Source organism: Ursus americanus, chromosome 21, assembly GCF_024610735.1.
Source record: "Ursus americanus isolate L20-20 chromosome 21, mUrsAme1.1.p, whole genome shotgun sequence".
Taxonomy (NCBI): Eukaryota; Metazoa; Chordata; class Mammalia; order Carnivora; family Ursidae; genus Ursus; species Ursus americanus.
Genome location: NC_142147.1, coordinates 45,854,413 through 45,876,026, shown reverse-complemented (window position 1 = coordinate 45,876,026; position 21,614 = coordinate 45,854,413). Strand labels below are relative to the sequence as shown.

The 21,614-nt window shown below is 60.4% G+C and overlaps 2 protein-coding genes across 2 annotated transcripts in view; one reads left to right on the top strand and one right to left on the bottom strand.

The window, feature by feature from the left end:
• MEGF8 (multiple EGF like domains 8) overlaps positions 1 to 12,745 on the top strand; it is a 37,833-nt gene extending 25,088 nt beyond the window's left edge. The window contains exons 30-41 of the mRNA XM_045779238.2: positions 157 to 301; positions 880 to 1,111; positions 2,240 to 2,363; positions 2,481 to 2,694; positions 2,821 to 3,035; positions 6,426 to 6,633; positions 6,814 to 6,973; positions 7,307 to 7,499; positions 7,973 to 8,143; positions 8,236 to 8,366; positions 8,874 to 9,006; positions 9,924 to 12,745. Coding sequence (XP_045635194.2) covers positions 157 to 301; positions 880 to 1,111; positions 2,240 to 2,363; positions 2,481 to 2,694; positions 2,821 to 3,035; positions 6,426 to 6,633; positions 6,814 to 6,973; positions 7,307 to 7,499; positions 7,973 to 8,143; positions 8,236 to 8,366; positions 8,874 to 9,006; positions 9,924 to 11,192 — 3,195 coding nt within the window. The 3' untranslated portion in view covers positions 11,193 to 12,745. The remainder of the gene's footprint in view (positions 1 to 156; positions 302 to 879; positions 1,112 to 2,239; positions 2,364 to 2,480; positions 2,695 to 2,820; positions 3,036 to 6,425; positions 6,634 to 6,813; positions 6,974 to 7,306; positions 7,500 to 7,972; positions 8,144 to 8,235; positions 8,367 to 8,873; positions 9,007 to 9,923) is intronic.
• A 3,169-nt stretch (positions 12,746 to 15,914) lies between these two features.
• On the bottom strand, positions 15,915 to 16,868 carry CNFN (cornifelin). Its single transcript, XM_045786490.2, has 3 exons — positions 16,760 to 16,868; positions 16,232 to 16,368; positions 15,915 to 16,142 (listed from the first exon to the last, which is right to left on the bottom strand). The coding sequence occupies exons 1-3, from the start codon at positions 16,866 to 16,868 to the stop codon at positions 16,053 to 16,055; spliced, it is 336 nt and encodes a 111-aa protein (XP_045642446.1). The 3' UTR covers positions 15,915 to 16,052.
• Positions 16,869 to 21,614: the final 4,746 nt, after the last annotated feature.

Sequence of the window (21,614 nt, the reverse complement as noted above, 5' to 3'; positions counted from 1 at the left end):
TCTCCTGGACGGAGGAGCCAAGATTTGAGGGAGGTTAGGGTTAGGTAGGGCTGGTGGGGGCTGAGGTGTGGAAGGGTGCAGGGTGGCGGGTAGGCTGAGAGGTGAGTGGAGGAGTGTGGGCTCTGATCGGCCATCCTGTGGGTGTCTCCCCAACAGCCTCGCCCCCGGCTTTTCCACGCCTCAGCCCTGCTGGGGGACACCATGGTGGTCCTTGGGGGGCGCTCAGACCCCGATGAGTTCAGCAGCGACATTCTGCTCTACCAGGTCAACTGCAATGCCTGGCTGCTGCCCGACCTGACCCGTAAGTCCAATGCCCCCCTGGGGGGACCCTGGGGACCTCCTGCAGGAGCCCTGGCCCTGTCCTGGAATGCTCACTCATCCAGAGTCCCTCGGGCCCCCTCAGACCCCCCGGCAAAGCTGCTTTCCCCTCTGTTACCTAAACACCCACAGAGATGCCTGCCTTCCTTTTCTTTTCCTAGAAAGGTTATTTTTTGTTCTGATTATAAAAGTAATAATATTCATTGTATGTAATTGGTGAAATAAGAAGGAAAAAATTCCCATGATCCCGTTCTGTAGAGACAGCACTATTATACGAGGGGGTGTTTCTTTCCAGTCTGCTGCTCGGAGGCTGGAAAGGGGCTTGGACCTTGCCTTTGTCTCCATCCTTATTCCATTCTTTCCACTTCCCTTTCCTGTTTGTCTCTCCCTCTCTTTTGTCTTGCTATCCATGTCAAGTCTCTTGCCCTGTCTGGCCTTCCGTACCTTCTCTGTCCTTCTGCCATCCTTAGCCCATCACTCTGCTTGGCGTCCCTCTCTGACTGGCCTCTTCATGGGGCTCTCTTCCCCGCGTCTCTCTCTGAACGTTCTGTCTTTCCCCAGGCCCAGCCTCTGTGGGGGCCCCGATGGAGGAGTCTGTGGCCCATGCTGTGGCGGCGGTAGGGGGCCGCCTGTACCTCTCAGGGGGCTTCGGGGGAGTGGCCCTGGGCCGCCTGCTGGCCCTGACCTTGCCCCCTGACCCCTGCCGCCTGCTGCCCTCACCCGAAGCTTGTAACCAGTCTGGGGCCTGCACCTGGTGCCACGGGGCCTGCTTGTCTGGGGACCAGGCCCATAGGTAACTGTGGTGACTGAACAGCGCGTGGGTGGGCGGTACTAGTGCCCTCCGAAGGGGGTTCTGTGCTAGGCCAGGCTTGCCGGGCGGCGGGGGGCTCAGGAGGGTACTGTCCGGGCAGGACACGGGCTCACATGGGAGAATGGGCAGCTGCGTCACAGCGGGGTCGGGCTGGGGGACCCTTGAGTGAGTAGCTCTGCTTGTGGGCTGCGGTATCATCCCAGATTGTTTCTTGGAGCAGGGTCTGAACTGGCTCCTGAATGACCACTAGAGTTTAGACCAGCGAAAGTTCGGAAGTGGGGCTGTGCCCAGTGTATCTTAGAGACCGTCTGTGCTGGGGGAACACGAGACTGGAGCGGTGGGTGGGGCCACTCAGGAAGGGCTCCCAGTGCCTGGCTGTGGCGTTGGGCTCCAGTCACTCAGGAATCCAGACCTCTCAGGAAGCTGACAGGGCTGTCTTCGGTTCAGCACAAACTCTTTTGGCTACATAATGGCCTTGGCTTGTCCCGTTAAATGTGTCACTGTGTTTGCTACTGAATTATTAAAGGGTTTGATTTATGGGGTGCTCCACCATAAATCCCCCATAACGTTAGGAGTGTTATGTAACAGTGGGTACGCCTACTATTTTTCTAAAATCTGGAAAGTTCTGAAATGTGTGCCTTCGAGGATTTGGGGTAGGGATTATGAACTTCCACTGTGGGCGATGGGAAGCCAGGGAAGGTTTGAGCAAGGGAGGGTAGGGGCCGGCCTGGGCAGAAAGCCCCGGGGCTGTTGGGAAGGGGCAGTGGTGAGGGGAGGCTGTGGGTGGAGACTTGGGAGGAGGCCGGTGAGGAGGAGGCCTGAACTGGGCAAGGGGCTGCAGGGGTGCAGAGTGGGGGATGCATTGGTGGCTGGAGGGACAGGAGAGTGTGGGATATTGTTCAGTATCTCTGGCTGGAGTGGCAGGGGGACGGGAGACCATGGCCAAGTGGGGTGGGGGGGGCAGGTTCAGGAGGCCTAGGCTAAGACCGTCTGGGATGCACGTGGGGGGACCCAGGACAATGTCCAGGAGGCACTGGGAAGAGGCAGGGGTGGGTGGAGGAGGGACGGGATCTGGCTGGGTATGCTGAGCCAGGCCTCATGCCTCCCCAGGCTGGGCTGCGAGGGCCCCCCATGCTCCCCAATGCCTCGCTCCCCCGAGGAATGTCGACGTCTCCGGACCTGCAGTGAGTGCCTGGCCCGCCATCCCCGGACCCTGCAGCCTGGAGATGGAGAGGTGAATGGTTGGGGGGGCGGGGCTCAGGAACTTCAGCTGGGATTGGGTGAGAAGAGCCGAGGCAGGAGGGGTGCCAGGGACCCTGAGGACCCCGCCGAGCCCATGTTCGCCCACCAGGCGTCCGCCCCCCGCTGTAAGTGGTGTACCAACTGCCCTGAGGGCGCCTGCATCGGGCGGAACGGGTCCTGCACCTCGGAGAACGACTGTCGCATCAACCAGCGAGAGGTGTTCTGGGCCGGGAACTGCTCCGAGGCGGTGTGCGGGGCGGCCGACTGCGAGCAGTGCACCCGAGAGGGCAAGTGCATGTGGACCAGGCAGTTCAAGAGGACAGGTGAGGCTGGCTCGCTCCCCACGAGGACAGCCTGGGGGCCTGGATTCCGGGCGCCCAGGGAAGGGTGGAGCCAGGGAGGGGCCGGCGGCCTGGACCACGCTCTGATTCCTGTGCCCGCGACCCCAGGGGAGACCCGCCGCATCCTCTCGGTGCAGCCCACCTACGACTGGACGTGCTTCAGCCACTCTCTGCTGAACGTGTCCCCAATGCCAGTGGAATCGTCGCCCCCGCTCCCCTGCCCCACCCCCTGTCACCTCCTGCCCAACTGCACGTCCTGCCTGGACTCCAAGGGCGCGGACGGGGGCTGGCAGCACTGTGTCTGGAGCAGTAGCCTCCAACAGGTACCATCGGGCAGGGTGGGGGGGGCCCTCCCTGCCGTGCCCCTGTTCCTCTGTCCTACTTCCTCCTCCGTTTCCCTGGCTCCGGTCCCTCCATGGTGCTTCCTCTCCTCCTCTCCCACCAGCAGCTCCTCCTTCCCTCCTGGCTTCGCGGGTCTCTGTGTCGTGTCTGCTAGGACCCTGCCATGCCGCCACCTTCCAGACCCCACAGCCAGGTTCACGGTCCCCCTATCCTTCCCGTGACTGCTAATGCCATCTTGCCTCTCCCCCCCAAACCTCTGCGCTTGCCTTCCCCTTCTCTGCTTTTGGAACTTCTGGTTGTAAGAAACAGAGACCCCCACCCTTGATTTTATTATGTGGAATTGCGGTAGGAAGTTCTGCGACTCCCTACGTCCTGGGCCGCGGGGTCTCTCATCTCAGCCATTCTCTGCGCATCTCCATTGGCTGCTTTCTCTCCCCTTGACCATCCGGGTACATGGCCTTTGGTCTGTGTGACTTTCTGGTTCCAGAGACGGCAGTCATCTCTGTGTTCCTCGGTTAGCTCACGTTCTCAAGGGCAGACTTCGACTCAGCTCACGGGTTAGACGTCCAGCCTTGGCCCAGCGAGATGTGGCCAGGGAGGGGTAGGAGCACATGGTTCTAACCCGGCAGTTCAGACCCACCACTCATTCAGGCTGTGAGCTGGAGAGAGACTCTCTGTGGGTGTAGTCTGGGCAGGTAATGTAGGTGCCAGTCAGTGACAGTCCGACCCTTGACTGTCCAGCTCCTGTTTCCCCTTAGAGTCCATTCCCAAGATGCCTCTGGCTAGCATCATTTGGCCACCCCCAGTGGCAGACGCAAGGCCTTCGACCCCCAACCCCACCCCAGCGGGAGACAAGAAAATTCACCTCCTGCCGTCCGTTCACTCCTGACACACAGGCCACCCAGAGTTGGAGCCAGGTCCCACAAAGTCAGGAAAGTCCCACAGGCCTGCCCCCATTTCTGAGGCCAGTCACGACTTCAGACCACTCACGCTGCTGACCAACCAGCTGTAAATCAGGGGTCCTACCACCTGCTCTGCGGGTTTGGTCATTTGCTAGAATGGCTCGTGGAACTCAGAGAAACAACTGCTCACGAGTATCAGTTTACTCTGGAGGCTACAACTCGGGCAGAGCCAGGTGAGAGAGACAGGGCAGGGTAAGGGGTGAACGTGCAGAGCCCCCGCGCCCCCTCTGGGCACACCATGCTTGCCACAGGGGAGCTTTCTGAATCTCCTTGTCCATGAGTTTTTATAGACCCCAGCTCCACCCCCATCCCAGTCGGTGGGGGGGGCTGCAAGCACCAGGCCTCTCACCACTTGGTCTTTCTGGTGACACCCTCCCTACATCCCCTCTTTAGCATAAACTCAGGTATGAAATCAGCTTCTTATGAATAACAAAAGGCATTCCAGCACTCAGGAAAGACCAGGACACCTGTAGGATATATTTTTGGGTTATGCCACACCATCCCATAGGCAGGTGGTAGAAATTAAATGGGCGAGTGTCTTTGGAGCTTGGGGCCATGCCTGCTACTGGGTGAAAACTCAGTCATCCCCCAGGTTCTGCCCAGTGGGACGATTCCCAGCCTCCACTCTGTGGGTGACATCCAGAGAGTCCCCATGGCTGGGTGGGCGGGGTGGGCCACTGTTCCCTGTGGGGGTTCTCGACGTGACCCTGCAGTGTGGGTCTCTAACATGCTGAGGCCTCATCCCCAGGCCGGGCATCCTTGTGGTGATACAGGTTCTCCCCAGATAGCATCGAGGGTCCCGTCATCCGTCTCTGTGGGCACTCCCGCGCCTGGAAGGCAGTGCCAGGGAGCCTGCGGGCAGGCTGCTCGCCCAGCCCCTCTGTGCTGCTCTGTGGGGCGGGAGACTCCAGTGCCCAGTCGGTGCCGCACACGGGTGGGAGGGCACTTGTGCCAGGGCTCCGGATCTCCGAGCCGTCTCCTAGCTTTGAAGTGTTGGCTCGGGCTTCTAACAGCCCCCACCGCACAGATCGGACAGAACAGATGTGCAGACCGGCCCCGTTATGAGTTGGCTCCAGGGCCGCTGTTATTTTAACCCCCAGGCATCGTTCTTTTGAATGACTTTGGCTTCAGAGCCTGGGATGGCCAACAGAGTGCTCCCCTCCCTGACTTCTCTTCACCAAGTTCTTTATGGAGCCCCTTCCCCGTGCCAGGCACTCACTAGGTTGTAGGCCCATGTCAAGACGAGCTGGAATCCTGCTCTTGGGACTTACGTTCCTACATCTCGTCCAAGGGCGCAGGGGATGCAGTTATGGTGTCGGACAGCATCGCATACGGCCACAGGGAGGTCACAGCAAAAAACGCTGTGCGGACTGGGGACTCGGTCTCCCCGCCTCCCACCCTCCAGATCGCCCCACCATCTGTCAAGGGGTGCACTAAATTTAGATCTGGAAGCCTAGCTCCAGCAGTTCGGCAAGGCTCAGCTCGCTGCTGGCCATAAGCGTCCGTGGGCTCAGAGCTCCGGCCACAGCAACGAGGGTGTCTATTTCAGGATTGCGTGGTTGCCGATTGCCGTCAGACAGCTTGGACTAATCCCTGTCTTCTTACACTTAAGGCCCAAAGAACAAATAAAATACTCTGATACCCTGTGGAAAGTTCCCAAGAGTCTGACCCTGATGGCGCACCTTGTCTGGGTCCCAGGACGTGCTGAGTGATGGCGTGTGAGCTCCTGAGCAGCCCCTGACCACAGACTCTGCTTCCCAGCCTAGTACGGGAGGACCCTGTTGCCCCAGCAGCCAGCTCCACAGTGACTTGCAGCTCCGCCCCTGTCACTAGTTTCTGTCTCTAGATTGTTGCCTTCCTTTGGTTGTGAGAAACAGCCGTGGGCGCTAAGCCAGGTGGGGAGACCGACGCCGCTGGTCACACCAGCATAGTGGTACCTCTTGGAGCCCAGGGTGGAAAGCGCAGCCAGGTCTTACAAGGGCCTGGAGACAGAGCCTAGAAAGCTGCCCTCCCCTGCACACCTCCCCGCCATCGGCTGGGGGTGTGTGGTCCTTATGCTTCCTTCTTCCTTCTGTATCTGCTCTTTTCCTGCCAGTCTGTTCTCTTATTTGCTGTGGTTTGCTTATCCAAACAGCCCCCCAGCCCTCACTTCCAGAATCTTCCAGTTTCAAGGATGCCCCTAGCCTGACTCCCATTGTGGACTCCCAGTTACAAATCCTTGACAGGGAGAATGCGATTAACCCCTGCTGGGGTCCATTTCGGTGTCCATCGGCTGTGGCCAGAGAGGGGCGCGAACTTTGAGGAGGGGGTGCGGTCCCAGAAGACACCCAGGATGTGTTTGATCCTCTTTTTCTGCCTCTTTCTTGCCCCTCCCCCAACCTCATTCCTCATTTCCCCTCCCCTGTACAGTGCCTGAGCCCCTCCTACCTGCCCCTGCGATGTATGGCCGGAGGCTGTGGGCGCCTGCTCCGCGGACCCGAGAGCTGCTCCCTGGGCTGTGCGCAGGCGACCCAGTGTGCCCTGTGCCTGCGGCGCCCCCACTGCGGCTGGTGTGCCTGGGGGGGCCAGGATGGGGGCGGCCGCTGCCTGGAGGGTGGGCTCAGCGGTCCCCGTGACGGTGAGCTGGGCTGGAGGGTGGTGAGAGGGGTTGCCCCTGCGCTGGAGTCTGGCACAGAGAACCTGGGGGGCGCTGGGGGCTGTCTTGGAGGTGGGGGTCAGGGGAAGGTGGAGCAAAGGCCTGGGTGGCTGGGGGGGCTACGCAGAGGCCCCCAGGTGAAGCTCTGTGTCCCTGTGCCAGGGCTGACGTGCGGGCGGCCTGGGGCCTCCTGGGCCTTCCTGTCCTGCCCCCCTGAGGACGAGTGTGCAAACGGGCACCACGACTGCAACGAGACGCAGAACTGCCATGACCGGCCACACGGTTACGAGTGCAGCTGCAAGGCGGGCTACACCATGGACAAGTGAGGGCGCGGGGGCCCAGGGGACTGTGGGGCGGGAGGGCCTGCGGGAGCAAGAACAGGCCAGTGCAGGTGTGAGGCGTGCGATTCATGCAGGAAGGGGTGAAGGTGGGGGCCGGTGCGTGGAGGGGCAGGGTTGGTGAGTTTAACAGGACTCGCCCGGGAAGGAGGAGGATGGCAGGCTAGCCCCTGAAGGAGGTGGAGGCTAGACCCCCGAGGGGGAGCGTGGTGCAGACCAGGGATGAGCCACCAGTTGGGGGCATTCTAGTGGGTGGTGGGCTGGCCGAGCCCTGAGGGCCCCTGCCTGGGCCTGACCCTCCACCCCTGCCCCTGCAGCGTGACCGGACTGTGCCGCCCCGTGTGCGCCCAGGGCTGCGTGAACGGCTCGTGTGTGGAGCCCGACCACTGCCGCTGCCACTTCGGCTTCGTGGGCCGCAACTGCTCCACCGAGTGTCGCTGCAACCGGCACAGCGAGTGCGCAGGCGTGGGGGCCCGCGACCACTGCCTGCTGTGTCGCAACCACACCAAGGTGGGCCCCTGGGGACGGACCCTGCCTGGCCTTCAGCCCGCACCCCCAGGTCTTGAGCCTCACCCTGAGCCCTGAGGAGCCAGGCCCAGGGAGGACGTGGGGAGACTTCGGGGACACTGTCTGAATTCGCGTCAGAGAGAGGCCACCCCGCAACAGCGGCCAGAGTCAGTGCTGGACGAGGGAGGCTGGGCCGGCGGAGGAGGACTTCGGGTGGTGTAGGGAAGGGCTTCCCGAGCCCCACACTTGGACTGGACGGGTGTGAACGCCACCCCCACCCCTCACGCCCGCGTCACTAGAGGTGTGCAAGCGAACGCAGAGGGCTGAATTGCTTCTAGGCTGGGACGGCCTGACCCAAGAGCCCGAGCCCCTGCCGCCTCCCGTGGTGCTCCCGGTGGGCCCCTTGTCCACTCCCCAGCTTCCCCCCCTCCCCGTGATTCGCCACCTGCTCTGACCACCCTGTCCCCGGTTTCCAGGGTAGCCACTGTGAGCAGTGCCTCCCCCTGTTCGTGGGTTCAGCTGTGGGGGGCGGCACCTGCCGGCCCTGCCACGCCTTCTGTCGTGGCAATAGCCACATCTGCGTCTCCAGGAAAGAGCTCGAAATGGCCAGGAAGGAGCCGGAAAAGTACTCGCTGGATCCGGAGGAGGTAGGAGAGGCCATAGTCCAGGACTCCTGGGGCTCGGGGAGGAGGGGGATGGCCCACGCCTCCTTGCGATCGCCCCGTCTTTCCTTGGCCAGATTGACAACTGGGTGACCGAGGGGCCTAGTGAAGACGAGGCTGTGTGTGTGAACTGTCAAAATAACAGCTACGGGGACAAATGCGAGAGCTGCCTGCACGGCTACTTCCTCCTGGATGGGAAGTGCACCAAGTGAGAAGGAGGGCTCCCCCCACAACCCTTGCCCCCCCCACAAGGAATAGCTCTGTGGGCCACCCCCCCCCACCAAGTTCTTTGCCCTCAGGCAGGAGCAGACAGCATCCCCCGGGGCTGAGGCTGTGTTGGGGACCATGAGCCAGACTCAGGTGGGAGACCCCCTCCCTCAGAGGCCGGTGCTGACAGGCAGGCCGCAGAGCATCTGCCGTGGAGACTGGGGGGCAGAGAGAGAGCTGCCGAGGGGTGAGGCCTTGGGGCGGCCTCCCACCCCAGCCCTTCCTTCCAAATGCTCCATAGACTCGAGTCATTCCGACCTGGCTTCCAATCCTGACCTTCCCCTTGCCTCTGACTGGCTCCATGGCCTTGAGCACATGGCTTGACCCCCTGTGAGCCTCAGTTTCCTCTTCTGGCCTGGAGCTCAGATTCAAGCTCACCACAGCATCCAGCCTGGACCCCTATTGGCCCAGGGAGCGCTGTGACCCCCATCTTCTTCCCCTTCCTCAGATGCCAGTGTAATGGCCATGCAGATACATGTAACGAGCAGGACGGGACGGGCTGCCCGTGTCAGAACAATACGGAGACAGGCACGTGCCAGGGCAGCTCCCCCAGCGACCGTCGGGACTGCTACAAGTACCAGGTACGGCTGGAGAAGCGAGTTCTAGGCCAAGGGCTCCACACCCTGCCAGGTCCACTTATTCATCCAGCACATACTGAGCACCTAGTGTGTGCCCGGCTGCACGGAAGGCCCCGGAACGCAGTAGGGATCCAAACGGGCAGGGCGGTCTGTCCTCGGGAAAGTTACATTCCTGTGCAGGGGTCCAGCAACAAGTGAACGAGTCAGTCAGAGTGCGGGGTATGTTAGTGACGAGCGATAAGGAGAAAGGAGGGCCGGTGTTGCGGCGTGGGACTGGTAGCTACGACGACCAAGGAGGGCCTAGGTGAGGAGGTGACACTTGAGAAAAGACCTCATGGAAGTCGGGATCCCAGACAAGCAGCCATAGGGGTTGTGGGTGAGTAGAGAGTGATCCAGGCAAGAGCATCAGCCAGTGCAAAGGCCCTGAGGTGGGACGTACCTCATGCAGTCCAGAAACAGCAAGGCTGGCAGGTGAGGCCGGCCCATGCTGTGCTGTGCCTGTGGCTTCGGCAGTCCATGCGCGAGCCCTGTTTCCTGCCTGGGTACAGAGGACGGATCTCAAGTTCAGTGAGGTTAAGTCACCAGTCTGAGGCCACACAGGTAGTGAGGAGTAGAGGCAGGTTCAACAGAGCCCTTCATCACTGTGCCAGAGAGTTCCAGAGGCCTTCACATCAGAATGCTGTGGTCACTGGGGCTGACGGCAGGGACAGCGGCGCGGGAGCATAGGGTCTTAGTGGCCTCCATACTGCGTCAGGGGGGCCCGGGGGAAGGGGCAGTCCCAAGGAAGCTGCTGGGGTCTGAGGGAGCTTGGGGCACTGGCTGCTCACCAGTCAGTACAGAAGGTCAATATCAGGACCTGGAGGGTGGCCGGGCGCTGCGCTCAGCCCTGATCACCACCCCAACCCCCTGCTTGCCCGCAGTGCGCCAAGTGCCGGGAGTCATTCCACGGGAGCCCGCTGGGCGGCCAGCAATGCTATCGCCTCATCTCCGTGGAGCAGGAGTGCTGCCTCGACCCCACGTCCCAGACCAACTGCTTCCACGAACCCAAGCGCCGGGCTCTGGGCCCTGGCCGCACCGTCCTTTTTGGCGTGCAGCCCAAGTTTACCAATGTGGACATTCGCCTGACGCTGGATGTGACCTTCGGTGCCGTGGATCTCTATGTCTCCACCTCCTACGACACCTTCGTGGTCCGCGTGGCCCCTGACACAGGCGTCCACACCGTGCACATCCAGCCACCTCCACCCCCACCGCCTCCCCCACCCCCTGCTGACGGCGGACCCCGGGGGGCTGGGGACCCAGGGGGACCGGGGGCCGGGAGTGGGCCAGGCGCCCCAGCTGAGCCACGGGTGCGGGAAGTGTGGCCACGGGGCCTGATCACCTACGTGACCGTGACGGAGCCATCGGCAGTGCTCGTGGTTCGTGGCGTGCGGGACCGGCTGGTCATCACCTACCCGCACGAGCACCACGCTCTCAAGTCCAGTCGCTTCTATCTGCTCCTGCTGGGCGTGGGGGACCCGAGTGGGCCTGGTGCCAACGGTTCGGCCGACTCGCAGGGTCTGCTCTTCTTCCGGCAGGACCAGGCCCACATTGACCTGTTTGTCTTCTTCTCAGTCTTCTTCTCCTGCTTCTTTCTCTTCCTGTCTCTCTGTGTGCTCCTCTGGAAGGCCAAACAGGCCCTGGACCAGCGGCAGGAACAGCGCCGGCATCTGCAAGAGATGACCAAGATGGCCAGCCGCCCTTTTGCCAAGGTCACCGTCTGCTTCCCGCCCGACCCTGCTGCCCCGGCCCCTGCCTGGAAGCCGGCCGGGCTCCCGCCCCCCACCTTCCGCCGTTCCGAACCCTTCTTGGCACCTCTGCTGCTGACCGGGGCCGGTGGGCCCTGGGGACCCGTGGGAGGAGGCTGCTGCCCACCGGCCATCCCCGCCACGACCACCGGCCTGCGAGCCGGGCCCATCACCCTCGAGCCCACCGAGGATGGCATGGCTGGTGTGGCCACGCTGCTGCTCCAGTTGCCTGGGGGCCCCCACGCACCCAACGGTGCCTGCCTGGGCTCAGCCCTCGTCACGCTGCGACACAGGCTACACGAATACTGTGGGGGCGGCGGGGGCGCCGGGGGCAGTGGGCACGGAGCTGGCGCAGGCCGGAAGGGACTGTTGAGCCAGGACAATCTCACCAGCATGTCCCTCTGACCCACGGTGGGGTTCTCAGCCACGGCAGCTGAGTGCCCTGATGACGCCGCCCTGGACTTGGGGCTCCTCTGCCCAGGGGCCCCCGGACACTGTGTCCTCAGAGACCTCCGGCTCCCTTTTCCTGGGGCTCCCCAGACAGGGCACTCGACGTTCTGCATTCAACAATTATTTATTGATAACTCTATGCCGTTGAAGACACTGGGCGGAGCAGAAACCGAGACAGACCAGTTCCCTGATCTCGTGGGGCTTCGATTGCAGTGGAGGGAGACAATCAGTGTGTGTCAGCGCTTGCACGCACGCACACACACACGCAGAGGAGAGGTGCCAGGAGGGCTCACAGGATGTGGCCGTGAGGGACCGGGGGGCAGCGTCAGTTGGATTCGGAGAAGCTGGGCCTGAAGACAGAGAACTGGCCGAGGGGAGAACCCTGGGAAGCGGGTCGCAGGCGGCAGGAGCTGCAAGGACCAGGCCCAGAGGTGGGAACCAGCATGCTTTATTGGAGGGGTCAGAGAGGTGGCCGGTGTGACCCAGACCGAGTGCGAAGAGGAGGTGAGGTTGGGGACAGGCAGGGGTGGCGTCACCCAGGGCCGGGCAGGCCCCACATAGGGTTTTGAGTTTTATTTTCAGGGCAACGGGAAGCCGTGGGACAGGTGTATGAGGGAGAATGGCAGGGTCTGACGAACCTGTTCAAGGGGTCCCTCAGCTGCGGTGTGGAGAATGGGTCGGAGGGGACAAGAGATGACCGTGGGCTGGACTAGGGTGGTGGCGGGGACGGGGTGGGTCAGGGACAGGTGCAGGATGTGTGTGGATGTTGGGGTGACGGAGAGGGGAATCCAGGACGCCCTCAACTTTGTGGCCCGAACTACAGGCGGATGGTGGGGTCGTCTGTTACAATGGGGCAGCCTGGGGCTTGTGGGGAGGCTCAGAAGTCCGGCCTTGGACTCTAAGATGGCCTTGAGGCATCTCTTCAGTCAGGTCCAGCCAGAGAGACAGATGCTCTGCGTGTTTCAGCGGAAGGGACCGAGTGCTGGGGATTGGCTGTTCTGGTCTGCCGATCAGAGGTGGGATGGTGAGGCAGCCCAGGGGCCAGTTGTCACCTCAGGGCTGGAGGGACAAAGCTCAGATGGTGTCACTGACCCTAGGACCGGGGTCACCGGCTCAGCAGGAGTCCCAGGGGACAAAGCTGGAGATGCTGCCCAGGGTGTAGGGCGTGTGTGTGGCGGGGGCAAGACCAGGGTTGGAGATGGACACAGTGGGATCTCCACTGCGCAGCTCTCTTCCCAGACAGTGCTGCCTTGAAGACGTGGGGGCTCTCCCTAGGGGCTGCTCCCCAGCCACCACCACGGACTCCTGAGCTCCTGTCCCCCTTGAGGACTGCCCCCATCCTAATCCTAGCCATCTTGAACTTGGGTCTCCTTTTTGCAAGACTCCCTCCCCCATCTGTGTGTGGACCTTGAGGAGCTGGGGTCCGCCTCTTCTCTGCTGGGGTCCTCAGCCTAAGAGGCTGAAAGGGGGGGAGCGGTTGAAGCAGCAAATAAAGAGTGTGGAGAAGGCCGGTGTCTGAGCGCCGTCTGCATGCAGGAGAGGGGGCGGCTTGTTTGAACAGCACCCGAGTGTGGTTAAGTCCCATCAGTGCACTTACCTTGGTGGCCCCTCAGAGCCGCATGGCTGGGCCTGGCTCCACCCTGCCCCTCGTAGGCAAGGGTGGGATGGTGCTGCCCAGGAAGCTCTTGGTCGTCCCTAGAAAGGACGGACGTGGGGGAGGTGAGGGCACGGAGGCCCCTGGCCCTTCCTCAGATCCCTGTCGCAGGGAGACCCATTTGTCTCAGGAGGGAAAACAGACTCTCGGTCCCGGGATTGGGTTTTATGCTGGCCTCTGACAGAAGAGTGGAGGCAGCAGAGAGACCAAGACGCCCCAACATGATGAGTTTCCTCGAATCCAAGAAGGCTCACACGGCCCACGTGGGGGAGCACGGCAGGAGATTTCATCCACCAGGCCCCCAGGGCAAGCAAGAGCTGGGGGGGCGGATGTGCCCTCAGTGGGCCCTGCGCAGCGAGGGAGTCTGGCAGAGAGGAAAACAGCCGAGGGCACATGCTGGTGGCTTCGTCTGACGGCTAGCCAAGGACGCGGCGGTAGGGTGCGCGCACTTAGGGGCTGTTTGGGTCTCCAGTGCGGTCCACGAAAATCACAGTATTTTCAGATTCATGGGCCACGTAATTTTCGGGGATGACTCCGCCCACACAGGAGTTTTGCCTTTATGAGCCATTGGTAGTGCCTAACCTCCACGTGGCTGAGAACATGTACTTGCTGGGTACCCGTGCCCGACGGTTCGCTTGGCCACGTTCCAGCCCAACAACCATGCGAGGGAGGGAACTGTGGAATCCCGTTTTGCAGGTGAGCAGACAAGGTCATAGACATCATTTAACTGTTGAATGACAGCTGCCACGTGCCTCTTAGATCCCCATGCCCGACCACCAGGCCCTCTCGCTCCCTGGGGAGGGAAAGCCCCAGGCATAAGGGACTAAGGAGGAGGCAAGGTCACAGAGAAAGCGTAAGGGACATCCTGCAGGCTCTTAGCCCCCCCCCCCCCCCCCCCCCCCCCCCCCCCCCCGGCACAGAGCGGGCGCTAGGGGCGGGTGTTAAAATGGCCAATTTCTGCTGGGGAGAAGGCACAGTTTCCCAACCGGAAAGCTCACCAGAAACAGGGCGTGCTGCCTTGGGGAGTCCCAGGCCAGTGGAGCGGTCAACCTGCACTGCCAGGAAGGAGCTAAGGTGGTTCTTCAAGACTTGTCTGCATGCTGATTGGACCCTTGACAAGGTCTCTTCCCCGCCACCAACCTGCGAGAGTGTGCCTTCCCCGGCAGAGCCTTTGCGCTGTGACCGGACCCTCTCCCGGGGACGCAGAGCCGCTCTCTCCAGCTCCTGCCCATGGCGTGCGGGTGCCCCGTACAAATGCCCCGTAGCACGCGCTCCCCCTCCCTCCATGTTAGCCCCTGAGCTGCCACCTCACCCTGCTCTCCCTGTACCTGGAATGCAAAAGGCTCAGGGATCGTGAGAGAAAGCCTGGCGTGGGAGGCTGAAGGTCTGGATTCGGGCGTCTGTGTATGGCCATCAATGCCCTCAGGACTTCAGGAAAAGGTGGGGGGTGGGATTTCACCAAGGGCCTGCAGCACTCCAGGTAGTGAGAGGGTTCTGAGCGCAGGAGGGATGTGACCTAACTCAGGTGTTCCCAGGGCTTCTCTGTGGGAGGAAACTAAAGATCTGGAGACAGGGCAGGGAGCCCAGTGAGGAGCCACTGCATTAGTCTAGGCTGAAGAAGAGGGTGACTGGAACAAGGTGTGGGTAGCAGAGTAGGGAGAAGTGAGGTTCTGGATATATTCTGAAAGTAGGACCAACAATGTGTGACAGATTGAGATATTGGATAACAAAGTGACTGAGCAGCTGGAAAGATGGGGTTTGCTATTTTCTTTTTTTTTTCCTTTAAGATTTTATTTATTTCAGAGAGAGAAAGAGTGAGAGAGATCGCAGAGGGAGAGAGAGAAGCAGGCTCCCCGCTGAGCGGAGAGCCCGATGCAGGACTTGATCCCAGGACCCTGTGATCACGACCTGAGCCTAAGACAGGCACCTAACTGACTGAGCCACCCAGGCGCCCCAAGGTTTGCTATTTCCTGAGAAGGGGAGCCTGGGAGGAGCAGGTAGGGAATCTGGAGTTAGGTTTTATTTTATTTATTTATTTTTGAGAGAGAGAGAGAGAGTACTCGCAGGGTGGGGGAGCGAGAGGGAGAGAGAGAATCTTAAGCAGGATTCATGCCCAGCATGGAGCCCAATGGGGGGCTTGATCTCGCGACCCTAAGATCATGACCTGAGCCCAAATCAAGAGTCGGACGCTTAACCAACTGAGCCACCCAGGTGCCCCTGGAGTTAGGTTTTTAAAATTTGAGATGTCTATTAGATATTCCAAGTGAAGATGTCACTTGATGGTTGGATACACAGATGGAGAGAGAGAGAGAGAATAACAGCAAATAATACAAATAACAGAACAGTATAATATTATTATGCATAATAATATTAACAAGTTTATTAAGCTCGCTCTTTGGTCTTTCCATCTGTTCCGTCTCTTGCTCACACCGTAGCCATGTGACATATTGGGGATTATCCTCAGAGGAGGAAACAGGCTCAGAGAGGCTTATTAATTCACTAAGATAACACGCCTAGTAAGTGGCAATCGGATCCGAGGTCTGCCCAGTTTTGAGACCAGGTTTTCTAATCTGCTAGTTGCTTTTGGAATAAAGAGAACTGGGTGATCCTTAAGGATTAGTTTCAGCTCCAGAGAGCCTTAAAGCTGGCAGTTCTCTGCTTTGGAGACAAAGGACTGCCCCCCCACCTGTTAGGATTGTGTGTAGGCCAAGAGTCCATAGGAATTGACTTAGTAGGGGTGGGGGAGGGGCTTTTTCTGGTTTTGCCTAGTTTCAGGATACCCGCAGAACTTCAGCTGGGCATCTTAAGGGGTTAGTGGTTTCACTTTGTTACTAAGGACCCCCTGGTTTAGCGAGGTAAGAGACTTGCCAGTGTCCGACACAGCAGGCTGGGGTCAAAGCTCTGAGTCTGACCTCGTTCCACACCTAGGCATCTTCCCTGTGTCCCCACACCCCTCACCGAGCCTCCCCCTCCACCCAGATTCCTTCCCTGGGACAAAAAGAATGTAGGCGGAGTTGGTTTTCAGGATTTTATTGTGGGTGTATTTCTGGTAGCGGGATAGGGCGGAGGGGCAGGCTCTCCCATGAGGAGGCAGAGGGGGCAGAGGAGGCGCGGGCAGGGGGGCGTGACAGGTGGAAAAGAAGGAGACGTGGGGAACTTCTTTACTCTCGGATCTTCAATTCCCGCGCCATCTGACAGAGGGCGCAGGGCAAACAAAAGGTGAGGGCCGCCCAGTCGTGCCCGACCGATCCCTTGAGGGTGGAAGAGAGAGAGAGGTTAGGAGCCCCGCCTCGGGTCGCAGGAGGCCCGTCCCCACCCCTGCCCCGACGCCCGCCCGCACCTGGATGTGATAGCGCTCCCGCATGCCGGTGCGCAGGGAGTGCAGGCCTCCGGGCAGGTAGGGCGCGCAGCAGCACTCCCCGAAGTCGTCGGAGATGCGGCAGGCGAGGCACAGGGGGGCGAAAGTGCCGCACAAACCTGGGGGCGGGCGCGGGGCAGTCAGAGGGGGGCCCACCCGGCGCCCCGGGCCGGCTCCGCCTCCGCGTCGGGGAGAGGCGAGGCCGATCGTCCGCGGCGCCCAGGCGAGGGCCCGGGAGGGAATGAAGGGTCCCAGCGGGGCTGGTTTAGAGGCTGGGAGATAGGGTTTGGAGGGGGGGCTGGGGCCACAACGCGGAAAGTTGAGGGTGCAAGGGGGAGGTTGAGGGTCGCAGGGGAAGTTGGAAGAGGTGAGGCCAGGATCCTAGGGAGTGTTGGAGGTCGGAGGAAGGGGTGAAGGTTAGAGTGTGGGAACTGACAGTCTAAGGTAAGGAGGGGGCGTGGGGTTCGCGGGGCCGCGCCCCGCCCCGGGGGGGGAGCCGCCAGCACTCACAGACGGGCATGTCGTTGCAGCAGTCCGTGAGTCCCGTGTGCCAGTCGCTGAGCTGGGTCTGGTAGCAGCTGCTGGCGCACTGGGGCTGACTGGTCACCGGGTAGGACATGGCTGCGAAGGGGGTGGGCCAGGGTCAGCGCGCAGCCTGACAGCCCTCCCAGACCCCACAACCTGCCGCCCCTTCCTCTGCCGGGCAGTCTGGGCGGGGCCACCAGGCCGCCCACGGAGGGGACACCACGGCACCCCCTATTCCTTTCCGCCACGTTTGGGCACTGACACCCCAGTCTGTCCCCATCGCCACTGCCTCCTGCACATCCGGTTGAGCCGTGGGTAGGGAACCCCTGCAAGTCTGGGGAAGGGTGGGTGCCACATCCGGGCGGGGCTGAGACGTGCCGCCGCCTCCTCCACGTCTGGGCCTGGGGTGCTGGGTTCCCGCATTTCCAGGGGCCTCTGGGGTGCAATCAGGCGCCATCTGTCTTCGAAGCCAGGGCGCCCGGGGGAGGGAAGCGGCCAGGTTCCAGGGACTGGAAGGGTTGCTGGTCCATCCAGTGATCCCACCTTTGCCTTTCACGTTGTCGTGCATCTCAAACTGCATCTTTGACGAAGTGGCAGAGTTGGGGACGGCAGAGGTGGCGGCGGCGGTGACAGTGGCTGAGTCTGTCCAAGGGATGCTAGATACTGGGGGAGGGGCGGGCAAGGAGAGGGGGCACTGGGGGCTGGGTTCTCAGGGGGAAGGGTGCTGGGGAGAAAGAGGCCAAGTCAGCCTGCCAGCTTGGAGAAACAGGGGGTAGGGATGTATGGGGTGGGGGCGAGAAACTCGCCCATCTCTCTACCGCTGCCCGACAGACCCCAAAGGACCTTCCTCATACCAGAGGTAGAGCTGGAGACAGACCAGGGGACAGAGGCAGGCAGAGTCAGAGACAAGGGGAGGAAGACATCAGGCCAGGTGCCCATAGAGATGCCACCAGTAACACTCCCACCTGCCCAGCGCTTTGACTTCTCTGCCAGCCCATTTCGCAGATGGAACACGAAGGTTCAGAGAGGTAGCCCAGGCCAAGGGGGTTAGTAGAGGTGGTGCTAGGCCCCAGGACTTCCAAATTCAACCCAGCGCCACTCAGGTTGAGAAGGTGGACACGGAGGGCATTGAGAAAGACAGAACTGTCCACCGAGACAGTCAGAGATACGCAAGGAGACAGAGATGTCAGTGGAGCGGGGTGGGGAGAGCACAGAGCAGAGGGCGGTGGGCAGATGTTCCTACCTGCAGGACAGCGATGGCGAAGATGCAGACAGGTGTGGGTGAGCCGGGTACTGAGTTCTGTCTCTGGCCAGGAGCTGCTTATATTGGGGCGGGCCACACAGCCCTGGGCGGGGCTCTGACAGAGGTGCCCAGGGAGCCAAGCCGGTCCAGCTGACCCTCTTCCCCCCACAGGAACTTCCCCTCCCTCGTTCTCCATTCCCCATCCCCCCCTTTCCCTTCCAGCTCTAGTGGGACTGAGGAAATCAGGGAGGGGGCCAGAGATGCGGAGCTGGGAGGGGAGACAAAGGGGAGCAGGCAGAGAGAGACAGAGGGCTGGGGGAGAAAAGGCAGAGGGGAGGCGCAAGGGGCACAGTTGGGCTACAGTGCAAAGACCCAAAGAGAGGGAGGACAGAGAGACAGGGAGGGAATGGGGGACACAGAGACAGAAGGAGAGAGACCCAGACAGGAGAAAGAGAAGGGGATTCAGAGAGATGGACAGAGACAAAGACAGAAAGAGATGGAGAGAATGATGGCACTGTCTTCCCATTCGGGACCACTAGGCACATGGGGGGCAGTGTGTTTTGGGGGTGACTCATGCTGAAACCAAAGTAAATATACACAACTCACTCCACCTTCAAACTGGGAAGGGAGGAGGCTGGGAACCGGGAAGCTGTGGCTCTGGAGGGAGGTGGATGTGGCCCTGGACTGGGGGGGGGGTGGTATCTAACAGGGCAGATTGGGGGGCGGGGGCTGAACTCCTGGGTCTGAGGGAGGAGGGGCTGGGACTTCATCTGGGCCCCTAACAGAGGAGGGAGAGGGGCTCAGATTCTGGGTCTGAGGGAGGAGGCTGTAGACTCTTGGGTTAGGCTGGGCTGCAGCCCTGAGCCTGCAGGCAGGGGTCCTGGGATTTTTAACTGTGGGGCTCCTGAGGGGTGCAAGAGCGAGGGGCCTGGGGGCCTGAGTCACCTAAGTCTGCCCCCAGCAGGCCTGGCGGGGTTGGAAGTGACTCAGTGAGGGAAGCAGCATTAGAGCCGGGTGGGGTTTCCAGCATGGGTGTCACCCCAAAAATGTAGGAGGCGCTGGAAAATTGGGGTGTCACCTGCAAAGAAGGTGGTGGTGTCACCCCACGGGGAATGGGTATGGAGTGACGGCAGGTGGATCACCCTGCCCACCTGGGATCCCAGCTTTTCCCTCACCTCCTGATCCAACACATACCAGGACCCAAGCTTTGGTCTCCCAGCACCACCCAGATGGCTCACTGTCCTTGTCCCCAGACTGATGGGCGGTGCTTAGTGTTTTGCTGGTGCCTGTCCGTCTCTTGGTCCAGGAGGCTGAATGTCTGGGGAACATCTCTCCACTTCTGGTCTCGTGTCCCTGTGCCCCCATCTCTCCGTCTTTGCCTCGCCAGCTCTGTATCTCTTTCCTGACTTTGCCAGTCTGTTTCCAAGTTGCTCTGCTTCTCTGTCTCCCCATCTCTCAGTCTCTGTTCCCCCAAGCTGTGTGTCTCCTGCTCTCGTCCCGGGGTCTCTGCCTCCCATCCCCACGTCTCTATCTCCAGGCCTCTCTGCGGAGGCAGCCCCAGGGCCCCATCCCCCAGCTGGCTGGACCATGGACTGCAGGTGACTCAAGGTCAGTCATCTCCCGAGGACCCCAGGGCTCCCAGGATGACAACCCAAGTTGTCCTCAGGTTTCCTCTCCCCACTCTGACACAGCCTGGGGGCTGCAATTAGACAGCAGCTCATGTAGATGAGGAAATCGGGTGGGGAAGCTGTGAGGTGGCCCGCTTAGGGGTGAGGAGGAGGACAGGAGCAGGAAGAACAGGGGCCTGGGGGCTGACCAGTGGCCGTGGAGGTCTCCAGGCACCTGGCATCCATCCCCTCAATAGGGTTGTCGGATAAAATATAGGATGCCCAGTTAAATGTGAATTTTAGGTAAACAACACTTTTTTTTTTAGCGTAAGTATATTCCATGCAATATTTGGGATATACTTATACAAAAAAGGTATTTGTTGTTCATCTGAAATTCACCTTTAACTGGGTGTCCTGTATTTTTATCTAACTCTGGAATCCTGCCTTTAAAGACAGAGGAGAGGAATCCAAGTCCCTGGCCCCTCTTTTTCCAGAACCCAGGATCCCAGGCCTCCAGCTCTTACTCCTCGGGACCTGAGAGTCCCGGTCCCGATCCCTGTCCTCCTCTCCCTTAGAATCCATGATTGGAGCACCCAACTCCTATTCCCTCCGAACCCAGGAGTTCAGGCTCCCAGCCCCTTTCTCTCCAGAATCCAAGCGTCCAGGTCAGGTCTGGGTCCAGTTGCCCAATGCGGGTTTCATAAGGCGGGTGGTGCCATCCACGGCCCTTGTGGAACCGGTCAGGCAGAGCGGACAAGTGAGGTTGCCCCTCTTCCCATCCTGAGCCTGCTGCTTCCTCGAGGGCCAGCCCAGTGGGGCTGGGAGCAGAACAGGAGCTCAGTGGAGTTCTGGGTGGGACACCGCATCTGGGTTTGGGTGTGTCATGTGTCTGCGTGTGGTGTGTGCGTCTCTCTCTGGGTGCTGTGTGTCTCTGGGGGGTTGTCCCGATGTCTCTGTGTGTTCTGGGGGGTGACGTGGGGAGGTCTTTCTATTTGTGTGTCTCTTGCTTTTCTGAGAGTCTACCCACTGTGCATCTGTTCAGGTGTGGCCAGTCATCATGGTCCTATACCTCTGACTGGATGCAGGCAGGAGTGATTTACCGAATAGTAGCCTCGTGTGATGGGTTCCAGAGCCAGAAAACCTGGGTTCACAGTCTCACAGCCTCTTGCTGGCTGTGAACACTTCGGCCAATCACTAAGCAGGCCTGGACCTCAGTGTGTCCATTTGCAAAATGAGTGGTGGCAAATAGGGTGGTTGAGAGGATTCGACGAGTTAGTTCAGGCCAAGGGCTTAGAATTGCAGCTGGCACTCGGAAACGTTTTGTCTTTCTTTCTTTTTTAAAGATTTTATTTATTTATTAGAGAGAGAGAGCACAAGCAGGGGGAGTGGGAGAAGGAGAAGCAGGCTTCCCGCTGAGCAGGGAGCCCGATGCAGGACTCAATCCCAGGACCCTGGGATCATGACCTGAGCTGAAGACAGATGCTTCACTGATTGAGCCACCCAGACGCCCCACGTTTTGTGTTTCTGCTGGTGATGAGGGCGAGACGCTGTTCTAGTTGCTGGAGATACAGTCAAGAACGAAACCAAGTCTGCTCGTGGTCCTGGCTGGGATTGAACGAGTGGCCTGCCCGTGGCTGGGCGTATAATTGCACGCCTGGGGTGTCTGATTTGCATGTGGAATGGGCTGTTTCTGTGCGTGTTGTCAGTAAGGGTGATTGTGTGATTGTGTGCTTATGTTTATGTTTGTGTTTGTAGGTGACTGCGCGTGGTGCACGTGACTCTCTGATTGTGTGGGTGCCAATGAAGACCCCACTCAGCAGGTATTGAGGGCACGTGTTCGATGTGATCTTGCATTTCTGGCTCCGAGATGCCAGGAGTGTGTCTGTATTTGGGGTCTTGAGAACCCCTCTCTCAGCTCCTCCTTTTCATGTCCCACAGGTGACTCTGGGAGGGTGATTCCTCCCAAAATGAACCTCCGTTTCTTCCTCCT